The sequence below is a fragment of the Dermacentor andersoni genome, chromosome 2 (genome assembly GCF_023375885.2).
Source record: "Dermacentor andersoni chromosome 2, qqDerAnde1_hic_scaffold, whole genome shotgun sequence".
NCBI lineage: Eukaryota > Metazoa > Arthropoda > Arachnida > Ixodida > Ixodidae > Dermacentor > Dermacentor andersoni.
Window position 1 is genome coordinate 59,316,866 of NC_092815.1, and position 17,152 is coordinate 59,334,017.

The 17,152-nt window shown below is 46.7% G+C and overlaps 1 protein-coding gene and 1 pseudogene across 1 annotated transcript in view; one reads left to right on the forward strand and one right to left on the reverse strand.

Annotated features, from left to right (window-relative positions):
* Cbp80 (Nuclear cap-binding protein subunit 1) overlaps nucleotides 1-17,152 on the reverse strand; it is a 123,134-nt gene that overhangs the window by 35,766 nt on the left and 70,216 nt on the right. The window contains exons 18-19 of the mRNA XM_050189232.3: nucleotides 12,639-12,738; nucleotides 1,512-1,605 (exon numbers count right to left, since the gene is read on the reverse strand). Coding sequence (XP_050045189.2) covers nucleotides 1,512-1,605; nucleotides 12,639-12,738 — 194 coding nt within the window. The remainder of the gene's footprint in view (nucleotides 1-1,511; nucleotides 1,606-12,638; nucleotides 12,739-17,152) is intronic.
* On the forward strand, nucleotides 8,989-10,744 carry LOC140216063 (uncharacterized; annotated as a pseudogene).

Below are 17,152 nucleotides of genomic sequence, written 5' to 3' on the forward strand. Positions count from 1 at the left end.
AAAGTATATATTGCAGCGCATCTTTTAAATTACTCTGTTGTGATGAGGATGCGACAGTTCAGCAAACAAAGAAGGTCCGACAGCAGCAAGTAGCGTAACTTGAGAAAGCTTGCGAAGCTTTAGAGAGCTACATGCGCTGTTCTGCCAGCTGAGGGGTCAAATGTGAACGCTCTTGGTGCATTGAGTGATCGAATGAAGGCATATCTACGGCTCCTTCTACACGGCTTCAAATACCCAAATACCCAGCGGCACACGGTAACGCGAAACCAAACATTTGCAACGGATGGCACGATAGTCGATACCGTCGATACGGCCCAAGCTTGCAACGTGCTTGCAACCGTGTGCATCTGCTGAAGAGAACAAAAACATGCAGTGCTGGTTGTGTTTCTGTGTGGCTTCTAACTTTTCTGTTTTGAATTTTTTGTTTTAACCATTCAAGTATATAATTACCCATTTCTTTAAACGAGATAAAGACCTGCTTATAGCTGGGCATTACGTCTCTTAAAGTAAAAGTAACGAAAGCGAATGCAGTTTTCTTTGGCTATTGCACTCCAAACACAATTTAGGCATTGATTACAGCACCCCTCAAATTGTGCCGGGACACTTTGCAGATAGACCAACGCATGACTTGTACACGTTGGCAGCTATGGAGGCTTATCTAGTGCTCTAGCACTCCTCTGAATGCATGTTGCACGGTGCTAACTTTCGAACTTTTAGTAAGTATACAATTATATTGCCTGTGTTTCTCGTAAGTATCAAAATTAGAGTCTAATGAAGCCATACGCTGAGATGACAGCTGCTAGAGCCCTCAATTAATAAACCACTCATGCGGTCTCTGCGGTCTTAAGTCGAATTAAAGCTTGGAATGTTGGCATAAATATAAAGGGATGTTCCTCCAACCAAATAGTCGTTTTAAGCAGGTGAACGGCATATATGCATCGAAATAAGGCGCCTCTGCCGAGCGCACCCATAGAAGCGCCAGCAAAGCGAGCGCAAAAGTGGGCCCCCAGAAGAGGTGCTGTCCCTTGCGGCAGCGGCTCAAAATAAAAGCCAGACTAAGTGGCCGAGCCTTGCGCTGCCATTGGATCACCTCTCTTCTTCCACCGTGCTCACAACTACGTTCCTCTCGCCCTCCCTCTCAACTCCCTCACCTTCAATGTTCCCTGCGCGCATGTGCCTCTGTGCCGGCACCAGCTTGCTCCTTGAAGTTTTGTTTACTACCATTATCGGGAAGCGAGCGTTGGCTGGTGTGGGCAGTTTCGTGGTCCTCACTCGCTGTGTGCTTGTGCGCCGCAATATTTCAGGACTCGCACCATTTGTGCATCATGCTATGGTGCTTTAAGAACAAGTTCTTCTTCTAATCCGAACTTCTTTTTGAACAAATTTTCGGACCCCTTCGAGTCCGAATTATCGAGATCTGACTGTATTTACAACTGAATTTAGAGCTGCAAGGCTTTACACTTGCAAGGCTTACAAGTTTTCCTACAAGAAGAAGCAATATAAGTACAAACCTGCTGGTGGTTGTGCCAGAGATCATAAGTACTACGTAAAACACATATTTGAGCTTCCTCTGTTGATGCCAAGGTCTTGAACACATAATGAAACCTGCAAGACAGAAAAAAGATAATGACTGAGAATGCTACAATTGCATGCATCATTAAACTGATCACACCAACACATTTACAACACTTCCACATTTGCTCTAAAAGTATCCTGCCCTGATACAAAGATAAGGTATCACTGAGGAGCCCCCCAGTTTGAGGCAAATTATTAATGCTATCTGCTGTGTGACCAGACACTTTCCCACCACACTACCTGACAATTTACTGAAGCAAGGACTTTTCCAGGCACAACATGTAACTGCTACATCAAGCCCTGCACAACACATTGCCACCTAGACATGTTTTTACAATAACACTGCAGAACAACTAAATTACCTTGACAAGTGGTCTTGTCCACAAGTGTTTACTTGGAAGCCTCTCTACAGATCGCAGGGTGGCTTATCGAGCGATTTTGCTTTGTTTCTTTAATAAAATATTTATTGAGTCTCTATGATACTGAAAACAGAGTTGTCTGCTTGCTCGAATGAAAACAGTGCAGAGAATAAAAAAATAATGCAATGCTGCCATACAGACATCAATTTGCACTTAAACAGTACGAACAAATAATTTATTTGACAGTGCCTAAATTCATACGTGTAGTCGGCACAGCCACAATACCATGGACTGGTTCAGCACTACCCTCCACTAGCACTACCCTCCTGGGTAGTGCTTCGTCCTTCACAAAAATGGCGCCCGCAGACTTGCTTGTCCTTTTACACGAAAGGAATGAATAAGTTGGCATTGAACATGTTTGGAACAGTGCAGAAAGAGTGTGGTAAATGTGCACAAATTATAATTAAGAAAATGGCTGCACGTACGCATAACAGCGAGTGCACTGTGTACAAGTGGATTTTACAAAAAAGAACAAGAGACGGCGCCACCAGCCGTGCGACAAGTTGGCTGGGTGTTTCTTCTGACCACTTCCGCTGTCTCTGCAACCATCCTTCTCCTTTGTATCTCGAAATATCTTAAAGAGGCATGCCTTATTGGTGGCAGAACAAATATGAAACGAATTTTCTACCGCTTCTAGCACAACAGCTGATCTCGCTGTGCAGCTGCAGTCTTAGTAGACGGTGCTAGCAGCAGACACTAGCAGACGACAGGGCACAGAAGGGCACCTTTAAGACGCATTCCCCTTGATTGGTTGAAAAAGCCTGTAGCTTTCACAGTGCTGCATGGTACTACTGACACAAAGTATAAACTTCAATTATTTATCAGCACAGTGTCCTGCCTAATATAAGCAGTACTTAGTTTCCCTCAACACAATATAGTACTGTTGATAACGGATATACTGAACTCGAAGTGGATCACAAAATAGTTTTATATACGAATAACTTGAGATATAAAATATGCCTATCTGAAGCTTATCTGAGATCTCTGCACATGTCAGACGGTTTCCTGAGATAGTGAAAAACATGAACCTACTGATTTGCTTCTCCAAGGCTGTGTTAAATGCACAAAAGCTGATTTACTTTTTTTTTTCACAAATATTGCAAATCACTCGCACTGCTAAATGGTCTACACAATGCTTACCCTAAAAGCCTGTGTCGCTCGGACGCGAGACCGTGGTGTGCTGCGCGCGCGTCAAAGTGCTTGTTGCTCATCTTTATTCAAGGAAGAAATGAATGCCCTGTAGAAACAAACTCGCCTGTATAGATACACGCTGTGCCGCCATCGGTGCACTTGCACTGCAAATCGTGCGTGAACTTGCCCTGGCTACATATCCATTACAATACGCTGTTTAAATAGCCAATCACCATATATGGGCAACGAGCCTGGCAGAGTGTCATGTTGGGTTTTGAAACCGACTTCCTGTTGGAACCAATCGGCCTCTCCTCTCAACCACCCTAAAAAAGTCTGCGCATGTCTTCTTGTGTGCCACTCAGCACTCCCGACGCATCTCAGCTGGTACGTCCCTTCATTATCGGCCTTTCCCCTCCAACCCCTATGTCGGTGCCTGCCAACATTACACAAACGCTGTTAGTTTCGAAAGTATGGCTTTCAGCTTGCGGAACATCCCAAATCACCTGTAAACATGCGAGCATGAATGAAAGGTGTTCAGTGCAGACCCACGAATCGCATGGCAATGAGTCTTGCATGCCGCTGCTGCATTAGGTGGGTGTGGGGTGGGGGGCGGGGGTGTGTAGGGGGTGGAGGGGAGGCGGGGGGGGGGGGGGGGGCTCTTTTTACAAAGCACGGATGTGGCCTGCAGTGGTTTTGTTAAACTTCAATGCAATGATTCATCCAAGTACAGGTTGTGGTGATATTCATCTTGGCAGCTTGTGGAGTCCTCAAGTGCTGTTCACGGAAAGCTTTTGTCTACAAAAGTACAAACACGGAGATGCAGCGTCTCCGGTTCAGCATCCCATGCCCGGAACCACTCAGACTAAAGATTGGATGTCATCCACACTTTCTTGCGGAATGCGTGTAGAACCAGGAGGCCTTTTGCATTCTTTAAGCACAGTGGCGATCTGCTCTTGCTGATAACAAACGGCCACAGTTTGCACAAGCCATCCACATGTGCAGCAAGCAAAAGTGAGAGCACCCTGCTCATTTTTCCTCCATGGCATGTACTGTCCACCGGATTCAATCTCTTGTTTGACAGCATCTGCTGAAACAGTACTGTTTAAAATTTGCTGGCATTAAATATTTTAAATGATGCGAGAAGTGATTGTGTCTCCATTAGGAGAAACGCACTTGCAGAGATACAGCACGGTGCAGCGTTTGATATATCGAATGTGGCGGTAAACAGGAATTCTATATACAGTACACTTAATAAATAGCTATACGGAATAAATAGCTATGGGATTTTCAAGGGGCTTTTACAGGGGTTTGATATAGACAACAATTCCATATACGAGAGCGCATCAGAAAGTCTTTGCCCCTATTTTTTATTAGCCAAAATAAGGCACATACATAGCAACTATAAATATACGTACTATTCTACATACCTTACACTATTTTTCCACATAGTCACCACCCCAGTTCAGACATATGTCCAATCGTAGCACTAAACTTGAGATGCCCCTGCGGTATAATTCGTCCAGCTGACTGTCATGCATGTCTGGTTGTCATGCAAGTCTTCACAGCCTCTTATGAATTCACACCACAACCACCTCACACTTCTCAAAGCGGGACACCTTTCCCCATTCATGGGCTGCATTTCTCTGTGGATTTCGATGGGCGTTCGAATCACACTTCGTTGCTCACATGCCACGGACGTGTGAAGCATAGCTTCCATCTTCAACAACTGCCAGCAGCACTGTGCCGCGGAACTACCGGCAAATAAGGCCGGGCTGGTCTAAGACAGGTCTACCACTAGGAATGGGTATTGTTACGCCCACAAAAGGCGTTACTTTGAAGCCGGGTAGAGCTAGATGCGATGGCCTTGATCAGCTGAGCGCCTGTTGATCTTCAGCTAGCCAGCCACCCGTCGTCTTCGTCGTTCACCACTCTTCGGTGCCCCCGCATACTGTTTGTTGAGGCGTGAACCCACTATGCACGTAAGAGCGTCACATTTCCCTCCGAGCAGACGAAGCCCGCCGAGCAAGTCAAACAGGCTGTCGAGAAATAAAGGGCTTTAAACGGGCGACATGCGAAAGTTCAGTCTTTGCTGACCGTCGGCCATTTGATGTGAGACGTGCTATGCGGTAGGTTAATTTGCTGATACGCTCAGTAATAACATAGGGTCCATCATAGTGGGCCAGCAGTTTTTCACACAATCCACGTTTCCTGGTTGGTTTCCAGAGCAACACTAAATCACAAGGGTCATATATCACATGTCGGCGTCGGCGGTCGCAAGGTGCCTTCGAGCGGTCTTGTGAAACAAGAGTGCGTAAAGAAGCAAGTCGTCGGGCTTCTTCAGCAAGACAGACTGTCTCTGATATACAAAGATTATGGTGGCTGTAGAACGGGAAGATAGTGTCTAGTGTATAACGAGGCAGACGAGCGTAAAGAAGAAAGAAGGGACTGTAGCCCGTAACTTCATGCTTTGAGGTGTTAAATGCGTACGTAAAGAAAGGTAGCACGCTGTCCCAGTTCTTATGATCTGACGCGACATACATGGACAGCACGTTAGTAAGAGTTCTGTTTGTGCGTTCCGTAAGGCCATTTGTTTGGGGATGATACGAAGTGGAATGTCGAAAGCTTGAAGCACATAGACGAAGCATCTCTTAGACCACGTCTGCAGTGAACTGCCGCCCACGATCGCTGATGACGACTCTGGGAGGTCCATGTCGGAGAATGACAAAAGCAAGCAGAAAAATACACACTTCGGTTGCAGTAGCCGACGGTATTGCAGCTGTCTCACAGTAGCGTGTCAAGTGATTGGCACACACGATAATCCAGCAATTCCCGTCCGATGAACGCGGGAAAGGACCGAGGAGGTCGATGCCAACTTGCTCAAAGGGAGCGCTGGGGGGTGGCACTGGATGGAGTTGACCAGGAGGAGCACTCGTCGGACGCTTGTAACATTGACACTTGCTGCAGCTGGACACATACTGGGCGGTCGTCTGGCGCATTTTAGGCCAGTAGAACCTTTCTTAAAGGCGGTAGAGAGTTCGCGCAGAACCCAAATGACCAGATGTTGGATCATCATGCATAGCGCGCAAGACAGAGACACGGAGACCCTCCGGGACCACCAGAAGATATCATGGGCCTGTAGCAGAATAGTTCTTTTCGTAAAGAACCCCATTACGAATGCAGAAACGAGTGGATGGTGCTGATTGCCTTGCAGTAATGAGCAGTGGCTCTAAAGGTTTGTCTTTTTGTTGCTCGACCTTGAAGGTATTTATATCAGGAAATCCTGGCTCCAGTGATGCGACATAGCAGTCGAAGTTGTCCACGTCGCACTCCGTCGTTGGAAGCGGCATGCGCGAGAGGCAGTCAGCGTCGGCGTGTCGGCGGCCGCTTTCATAAGAAACGGTAAAGTTATATTCCTGTAAACGAAGTGTCCAACGTGCAAGCCGGCCCGACGGATCAGGGAGATTAACCAGCCAGCAGAGGGAATGATGGTCTGTCACCACAGTGAAGGGGCGCCCGTACAGGTACGACCGGAAGCGCTATACTGCGAAAATAACTGCAAGACATTCTTGCTCTGTAACGGTGTAGTTACGCTCGGACTTACTTAAAGAGCGACTCGCATAGGCGACGATGTGTTCTTTGGTGTCGACGCGTTGAATAAGGACAGCGCCGATGCCAATACCGCTAGCGTCCGTATGAACTTCTGTGGGAGCCGCATGGTCGAAGTGTCGGAGAATGGGATGTGACGTCAGACGAGACTTCAGCTCATGAAAACTAGCTTCACATTCAGGAGTCTATTCAAAGGGAACGCCCTTCTGGAGGAGGCATGTCAGCGGATACGCGATGTTGGCAAATCCACGAATAAACCGGCGGAAGTACGAGCAAAGCCCTAGGAAACTGCGTAGCTCTTTTACATGGCGAGGTTGCTTGAAGGCTTCCACCGTGGCAGTCTTCGCTGGATCAGGTCGTATACCGTCCTTATCCACTAGGTGTCCCAGAACGAGTGTTTGGCGCTCTCCAAAATGACACTTCTTCGAGTTGAGCACTAAACCCGCTTTGTCCAAGCAATCTAGCACAAGATCGAGACGTGCGTTGTGCTCACTGAATGTGCGCCCGAAAATCACTACATCGTCTAGATAGCACATGCATACTTCCCACTTAAAACCACGCAAGATGTTGTCCATGAAGCGCTCGGAAGTTGCAGGCGCATTACAGAGCCCGAACGGCATCACATTAAATTCAAAAAGTCCATCTGGTGTTACAAATGCCGTTTTCCCCTTGTCTGCCTTGTGCATAGGAATTTGCCAGTACCCCGATCTCAAGTCAACAGACGAAAAGTAAGACGCTGATGAGAGGCAGTCGATAGCATCATCAATACGCGGAAGAGGATATACGTCCTTTTTAGTCATGGTGTTGAGGCGGCGGTAGTCAACACAAAATCGCCATGTACCATCTTTCTTTCTAACCAGAATCACTGGCGCTGCCCACGGACTCTCTCTGTCTCTCTCTCTCTCTCTATATATATATATATATATATATATATATATGAAGAGAGAGAGAGAGAGAGAGTCCGATTATATATATGTATATAATCGCCATGTATTATAGGGATTATATATATGTGTGTGTATATATATATATATATATATATATATATATATATATATATATATATATATATATATATACAGAGAGAGAGAGAGGGGGGGGGGGGGGACTTGGTGATATCTTTGATCACGACGGTGACGAATAGAATTGAATTTTAGCACCACCACGGCGAGCCAGAAAACCATAGCTGATGCTTCAACGTAAGAGTGTCACATCATGTTGACTTCACATTTACAGCCGTAATTTGGCTAAAAGAAATAGGGGCAAAGACTTTCTGATTTACCCTCATATCTGAGTTTGATAAATCCGGGATTGACTGCAACATAGACTTGCTTCAGTGGTATTAGTGGCTACTAACAGCATGGTGCAAGTGCAGTGAACAGGGAGGAAATTAAATTCATGAGAGAATGCAAAAATAAATGCACAATGCAGAAGAAGAAAAGAAAATGTGGTAGCACATAACAGTTTAAATGGCAAAGCCCCATGTAGTCACAGTTATGAAACGAGGATACTGCACATGTGAACATGGATTGTTAAGAGGGGATGCGGCCTTTGAGAACCGAAAAATCGCGAAAAAGTAGATTTTTGGAAAACCACATATTCGGGCAGTATGTTTTATAAACTACCATTTCTGTAAATATCAACATCTAATTCATCACGAAACTATGTCAAATAAAGTTTATAACGAGCCGTGGCAGCCCTCGAGCGGCGAGCGAGCGCTCGAAATACCCCTACTTGGCACGAACGACATTTTTCCGCCGCTCCCCCGAGCACCACCATTTTGGTGTTGTTTTGTTCGTGCATTCATGCGGTTTTTTTTCCTTGCCACCCGCAGCGGCAGCAGTGCAGGAGAGGCGTAAATCGCTCCCGATTGGAGGGCTCGCGAGAGCTTTCAAGTTTCCCACGGCTGAGACACGAAGGTGAGATTGGGCAAAGCGCGCGCTCCTCAAGGACACAGGGGAGCCCGCGACTCCCATTGGCTGCTGCGTGCTATGACGTAGTGGTCTCCTATATAATGCGTCCGGCTGTCATCTGCTTCGGCTCCTCCATTGCCGGCGCCCTTTGTGTGTTCTGTCTGCCATCGTCTATCTTTGCAGCCGTTCGCATATTCTCCAAGTTTCTAGTCTTTACGAGACCGTTGTTGCATTTAGGCTGCTGATTGTTGTGCAGTCGGCCACGGTGCGCCCAAAGGAACTCAAGACGCGTCGACGGTTCTAGCAACACGACTCCTGCTCCATCTGAGCAAGAATTTGTCGTGATGAGTGCGCCTGGTGTCTCGTGCTCATCGATAGTGTCTTCCACATCCTCTCTTTCATCTGCCTCGGACAGTGCGATCGCATCGTCTACTGTGCACTTGAAAACACGTTTCCTGACGTGTGAGGAGAAAGAGGCGGCGGATAAAAAATGGGCTGCTGTGCAACGAGAACTTGACGCTATGTCAGCGATGGAGTGAAAATTTCAAGCAATGGAGCGTGATCCTGAAGCTGCCTCCGCTACAAGTGAAGGCAAAAAATTTCTCCTTGTGCAAACGGATGCCCTAGGCGATCAGCTATCCTGGACCCCGTGCCAGCAGTGCTTCGCGACTAGGATAAAGGTTCATGGAGGCACCCAACTTGGACTTGCAACAGAGCTTGATCTGCTATGTTTACATTGTGGAGTAGTTGCAAGCTCGTGGAGTCCTGCTCGTCAGGATGACTCAATGGCCTTTGACGTGAATATAAGAGCCATTGTGGCAACAAAACAGATAGGGAAGGGACAAACAGCCCTCAATGACTTTTGGGCAGCGTTGAACGTGTCCCATCGTGGCCTGCATCATAAGACTTTTCAGAAGCACTTGAAGAAATTCAGGGAACCGCAGACACAGTGCATAGACAAGTTCTATCCAGAATTTGATTCTGCTGTGAAAACCACCTACAAGGAAATGGATACATACTTCAGCAGGGATATCACAGTAAACTTTGGTGGAACATGGCACAAGCTTGGCCACACGTCCCATATTGGAGTTGGTGCAATAATTGAATAGCATACGGGCCTCATCTTGGACGCCATTGTTTTATCGAACCAGTGCCTTGGTTGCCAAGTATGACCAAATCCTGGAGACCCAGGCTATGCAAGCTGGCAGGAGGATCATGTGCGCCAGAAAAACACTGACTCTAAGTCTGGGAGGATGGAGGTTGAGGCAGCTGTCATCCTTTTCTCAAGTTCGGTGCCAAAGCCCAACCTCCGTTACACAACACTTGTGTCTGACGGAGATAGTGCCACCTTCTCTGCCCTTGTGCAAGAAAATGTTTATGGACCGGTCCCCATTTCGAAAGAGGAATGCCTGAACCATGTCCAGAAGAGGATGGCGACAGCACTGCGCAACCTAGTGCAGAAAAGTGACAAGGCTTTAGGAGGGAAGGGCAGGCTGACAAAGGCCCTCATCGACAAGTTGACCGACTATTATGGCTGAGCCCTACGGAACAATTCTAACGATGTGGCTGCCATGCATCGTGCAGTGATGGCATTGTACCACCACGTGACATCGACGAACGAGGATCCTCACCACGACTTGTGCCCTGAGGGCGCAGACTCGTCATAACACCAGCAAGAATGATGGTGCCATCTGCGAAGCATCGGTACAATCTTCCAGGCTATGTTGCAGAAGCACTGCTACCTGTTTGTGAGTGCCTCTCACAGGATGCTGCCTGGGAGCAAAGACGCAGAATACATCAGAATCATTCCACTCTGTGCTGTGGTCCCTGATGCCCAAAGAGCAGGATGCGTCGCTGATTTCTGTGGAGACAGCACTGCATGAGGCAGTTTTAAGATATAATACTGGCTGCCACAGGGTCACCCAAGAGCTACGTTCATCAGTGAGGCTAACGCCTGGCCACCTGGCCATTCAACGAGCAGCTGAGAAAGATTCTCTGCACTTGAAAAAGGCCAAGAACCGATCGCAAGAGAAGGTGGAAAGGTGGCAAAAGAAGAGAGTGCCTAAGGACATCTTCAGTTATGCTGCAGGGTCATTTTAGACCAATATATGTGCTCAAAACTTTCAAAGCTCATTTTTTCAAAATGACTCTTTTGGCTGGTAAGGCTGCTTGTTCTAGCCATATCTCTGTAACCGCTCATCAGATTTCCAGAGAAAGAGAGTGAACTTTAATGAGCACCAGCAGTTCAGTCGGCTGGGCCTAGGCCTCCCAAGATGGGACGTCGAGGTCTTGCCTCTTCGCCGCTTCGTAGGCCTGCTGGGTCGCCCAGAGTTGGTCGTTGAGATGGGAGCTGCGCAGGGCGGCGTGCCATCTGGACAAGAGGGTCACGGGATTAAGGTCTGGGTATTGATGTTTGCACTCCCATAGCATGTGGGGGAGTGTTGCTGATTCAGTTTTACAGGCCTTGCACGTCTGGCTCGGGTAGATGTCGGGGTATATGGTGTGATAGTGTGTGAGGGAGGGGTATGTATTTGTCTGTAACAGGCGAAGTATGGTTGCCTGTGCTCTGTTTAAGTTGCGGTGAGGGGTGGGGAAGGTTCTTCTTGCGAGGTACAATGACTTCACAAGGTCGTTGTATCTTGTAAGGCGGTCGCGACCTGCGGGTGCACCTGCACTGTCTCCGGCACGGTTGACTAGTCCTCGTGCTACGGAGTGTGTAACCTCGTTAAAGTTGGTGAGGTGCGGGTGGACAACACTGGCGTGTGCTGGGATCCAGAGGAGGGTGATTTGATTTTCAGACGAATGCGGGGCTTGTTGTAAGATACGGAGTGATTGCTGAGAAATACGACCCTTGATGTAGTTGTTGATTGCTGCGCGACAATCGCTCAGTATGGTGTGACAGGCTGGGTCAAGAGTGGCCAGGGCGATAGCCACTTCCTCAGCCGTCTCGGCATTTTGGGTAACGATGCTGGCAGCATGTCGGAGCAAGCCGCCTGCTGTGGTAACCGCCGCAAAGCACCGTCCATCTTGGTACTCAGCTGCGTCGACGAAGGTGACGCCCGTGGTGTTGGCATAAGCTTTGATGAGAGAAGTAGCTCGTGCCTTCCTGCGTTTTGTTGTGGTCTGGGTACATGTTTTTCGAAATAGGGTCGGCGTGTATCCATTGCTGAATGTCGCGTGGTATTGGGTGTTTGTCTCCATGTTGAAAGTGGTAGGTGATATCAAGCTTGGTCAGAATGCTGCGGCCCGTTTCCGTGAGGGTAAGCCACTCTAGTTGATCGACAGAAGTCTTTTTTTATTGCGTATCTGAATAAATTTCTGAGGGCACGACATGGCCATTTTCTTTATATATATTGTGTCTGTGATTTGTGATATTTAAACAAAATCAGATTGATAAAATCTTAATCACCAATACTAAATTCTGTGGTCTGCTAAAAATTTTCAGCAAGGAAATTTTTAAAAATGGCTCTCTCTTGCCCTGAGGTATCCATCTGGGAATCATCATAGTGAATTTCACAGTTTCAGCACCTTTTGAAAATTCTCCAGGCCTGGAATGAGAAAGCCATGTGCACCATTCTGACATATTGCTGTAACTTGAGAACCAGTGAACATAACTGCATGAAATTTTGTAGTTCTACCAATGCTTATGGCAAGAGTCTATCCTGAAAAATTTCATTCAGGTATCTCAATAAACAAAAAAGTTGGTATCTAAGGGTAGCCTCCCCCCTTAAAGGGAGTCAAGTCATGGGTCATAAACCGACAATTTTATCTGAAACACTGACAAAATGATGTTACTTTGCTTTATGTATTTATTGCTTATTTCTGTGAACAATTTAACACATCTTCCTCTAGCTGTCCACCCTGCGATAATGCCTTTGAGGTTACGGAGGTATTCCGTAAATAAAAAATAAATAAAATGTCACAGGCTAATTTTGTTCAACAGACAGTCTGCAACAAACATGAAAAAAGAAAAAGAGAATCTGATGCTACTCACTTGGCAATGCCTGCAAAGGAGTGTGAGAAGGATTTGCTTGCAATCTGCAACAAGGTCTCCACAAAGACTTGGATTTTTAGGGGATTGTGTGCAGGCTCCACTGAAAATGTCAGATGCAAGGCATGAGCTGATTTCAGTCATGAGCTGATTTCAATCTACAGATTGTACAGTAATGAGTTTCAGACTTTGAGAGCAAAACAAGTCGACGCAAAACCTTAGAGATTAAGCCCACACAAGTAAAATATTAAGTTAGATCAAATGATTACACTTCCTGAATATTAAATAAGTGGCCTTTATTGATAGCAAAACTTTACTGCACTAGAAAACAAATTATGAGTGAAAGACAGCTTGTGGCACCCCACTAAATTTCTGCAGCCATTCCTTGTAACGTTCGGGTTTATGACAACATATGGATGAGGCTAGTTAATTGTATAACAGCAATGTAGGCAAAAATTACACTGCAGCTGCACCATATTGAAACTGGCAGGTTGCATAAATGTTTTCTACAATATGGAACCTCACACGTCACACTGCTGTGAAACAAATTAACATCATGTTACTGTCATTTGTGCTGAAATTTAGAATGGAAATTGTAAAAGGGAAGTTTGGTTTTCATTTTCTCCGCCAAGAGGTCTTCTATTGACATACATCAAATGCAGTCAGAGTTACGAAAAAATAATATATCAATGTCACTTAACTCAGCGCTTCCCACTACTTCTTAAAGGGCCCCTGAAACGGTTCGGACAAATTTTGTAGACGCGTAGGGTACAGCTTAAGTAGAACATTCGCACCACAATTTAAGTGAAGCGTTACGTATTAATGGAGCTACAAGCGATTAGAAGTTACCCTCCTCCCCAGCCATGCTTTTCCTCCTCAACTCGTTCGCCGAGCGAGCGGGGCTAAGCTCCGCCTTCACTGGTCCTGCGTCACGATGCGACGTCACATCGTCCACTTCCGGTTGTTTTGAAGCCCGCCCCCGCCCGCGCGAAACCTCTCCGCTAGCCGCTTGGCTGTCGACCCCAAGCGAGAGCTATCGAAGCAGCGTGCGTTGCGAGCATTCTGTCGTAGCGCCGAACGTGTCTGGTATTCTGTTAGCCACAGGCAAGCTGGTCATATCGGCAAATGACTGGAGGCATAAACTCAAGCTGATGAAGGAACTTTGGCGCAGACGTACGTGAGCGGCCTGATCGGTCTGCACGGTCCAGACACTTGTTGGCGCAGCGCTTAACCAGCCAAACACAGCGCTAATATTGCTCTAACCAAGTGTAAAACATTTTAAACATTTATAAAAACAATGTGTTGATGATTACACTCCTGCGAAAAATACGCACCAGCAGCAAAAAAGAATACGCTTCGTTGCTGTTGCTGTGTATGGTTGAGCTCTATGCCACCAGGTGGCTGCACCGTGCAGACCATTCACATTTGCCCTTCTGCTCATCTCGGCTCATCCCGTTACGGCACAGTCAAGCAACCAGACCCTGTCCCCTTGCGCTATATACCTTGCGCTTACTTTTGCCCTAATATGGGACTCGCGAAACGCTAGTGCGTTAGTAATCTTCCGGTGTAAAGTGACGGCCACAAACGCGCAAATCCTGGCGCCGATCGGATAGCGGCAGTCCGATGCGCAGCAGCCAGTTCGCTCGTACGCTGCCCTGCAGAGGGACACGATGTCGCAGCTTGACATATTGCCAGTCACTACGTTTGCAGTCCACAAGGCAACAAAGTCGAATCATAGTGCTCTGACCGCGGAGCTCTCGTCAAAATGGAGTACGTTGTAACACAAGCAGACGACACTTGCTGTGTGCCGGAAGTGCTTAAGTGTACTGAAAAATTGTTCTTGTACATTCTCTTTCTGCTACTTTCTCTTTATAAAAACAAATTAACTAACATTCGAACTATTACGAAGATCATTTGTTTACCATAAAGTTGGAGAAATTATCGATCACGCGCCCTGGTCAGCCAATCAGATAGCTCGCCCACGTGACGTCATATGGGTTATTTGCATCATATGGGTAGGGGCGGCTTAAAATTCCGCCGAGCAGTGCGCTGCGATCGACAGCGATGTGCATTTTTAAAACCTTATAATAAATTACACGCTTTACGCAGAGCACTTAGATGTGTCAATTAATGATCAGAAGGACCTACTCTAACGACTCAGTACGTTTGTAGAAAATCGCCAAAATCGTTTCAGGGTCCCTTTAAGGCGGGGTTTTTCAAACTTTCTGTCCTTGGGGAACCTCACCAGCTTTCCTAGAGAGCTACAGAGCCCCTTCCCTCTCCCTCTTTCCACTGAAGGGCTCATGCACAGACTCGCATCTTCTCTGGATCCAGTTAACCGAAGTATAGCACTGCCACATCCATTATTTACAATTTGGCCTTCATTCTGAATCTTTAATCTGAAAGGCTATCACTCTTGACAAAGAACTCAGGATAATAACACACAGAAAATTAATTTTTTTTGTCTCTCGCTACAAGCACCGTCAACGCACGTCAACTATACGGCTACTACTCTAGTCACAGCGCGCCATAACTGAGTGTTCACGCAAACGATGTGTCGGATACACAAAAGTTAATTTTATTTCTTGCAAACAAATGTCACATCACTCGCACTGCGGAATGGTTCTCGATATACAGATCACAACACTAAGCCTAAATGGCCACATCCTCCGGCGTGCAGTGGTGACCCTTGCATGTATCGAAATGCGTTTAACATGTTTTTATTATGGAACCGATGCAGTGCAACAGCAACACCTGAACCGCAAATAACAAATGAATATGCCCCACATGTTTGTCACAATATGCCGTTAAACAGCCAATGTTTTCATCCATCAGCAACAAGAGTTGACCAGGCAGACGCCGCCAATTTGGAGGTGGCTGCACAAATTTTCTTTTCTAAATCGATAAATTGTGTGAGTAAATGGGAAAAAAGGAATGGGGTAGAAATTATTCCAACCACTCACAGAACCATCAGACTAAATCGCGGAACATACAGTGAAACTTCGTTACTACAAACACAACATCAACGAACTTCTCAGACTAACAATCTTTCCAGGAATTCCCTGCTGACTGCTTATAGTTTCTATGTAAACATATTTCAGTACTACTAACTTCAGAATACCGAACTTTCAGAATAACAATCATTTTTCAGTTTTGTGCCATGTTAACAATGCCTAAGTACTATGAACTAATATACCAAAATATGGCGATTCTTGGATTTTCATGTATCCTTTACAGCAGCTGGAACAGGAACAGTAGGCTAGCAGAAGACAAGGTGCAAACAGCGGACACCGCAGCGCATGGGTTCGGAAAATCATAGATGCAGCTGGAGGAAAAAAAAAAACAAAATGCCAGGAGGGGACTTTATAACGGAGGTGACGATCCATCATGTTTTGCCGCAGCGAACACCGCGGCCCTAACAATTGCCGCCTGGCAATGGAGGTGCGTCGTTTCCTTCTTTCACTCTTATTTCTGCGCACGCTTCTTCTTTCTTTCACGCTTCTTTCTGAGGCCGTACCAGCTATGCACACAGGGAAGTGCTTGCAGGGATTCCACACAGTTGTACTTTCTGGACGGTGTCGTTTACACGCACTTGCACTTTGGAATAGTCCAGCTGTCCGCTTCAGGCGAGACAGTTGCGGTGTCCACGGCAAGGAATGTGAAAAACAAACAAATAAAAAGAAACATTACGCTTCATAGGCGACATGGAGCTTCTTCAGTGTCAGTGGTTTTCTCGGCATCGGCGTCTATTTTGCGTGCATCACTCTATATACAGGAGTGTGTGGAAGAGGAATGTATAAAAAAAATAGCAACAGCGGGGGCCAAGGGCCAACAGCAACGATTTCGTGGATAGCTCATAGGGTGACAACTGCTAAACTGATGGGTTTATGGTTGAAATGGTTATTCTTGGGGCTTTCACTATAACGGCCTTTCAGAATAATGAACAACTTGACATGGTGCTCCAAAATTCATTATATTGCTACGGAATAGCATTACCAATGACGAACAGGCGAGCAGTAAGAAGACTACGACGACGAGTGGAGGCTAGCGCGGGCTGTTACCTCTTGGCCAAGTGCGGCGTATTACGTTGTAAATATACTTGTATATAGCTTTTCATCTGCGTCTTCTTACGTAACATATCTGGTGGAGGTGGACGTTCCCTGTGCCTCGTCACGGAGCTTCGCAGTGGACGGTACGTCGAGCCTAGCTTCATGGCTCCCGGCGATGACAACTCGACTCAGCCGCCTCCGACACTTGCTGCCACTTCGACGACCTACATCACTCTCCCTGCTCCTCGTGATCCTGGCGTATTCTCGGGCAAAGATGGGGAAGACGTCGAGGACTGGATCAGCCTGTACGAACACGTCAGCTGCAATAACCGGTGGGACCCTACTATCATGCTCGCCAACGTCGTCTTTTACCTCGGTGGCACACCTCGAGTTTGATTTCGTACGCACGAAGATGAGCTCACTAGTTGGGATTCGCTCAAGCAAAAGCGCCAAGACTTGTTCGGCAAC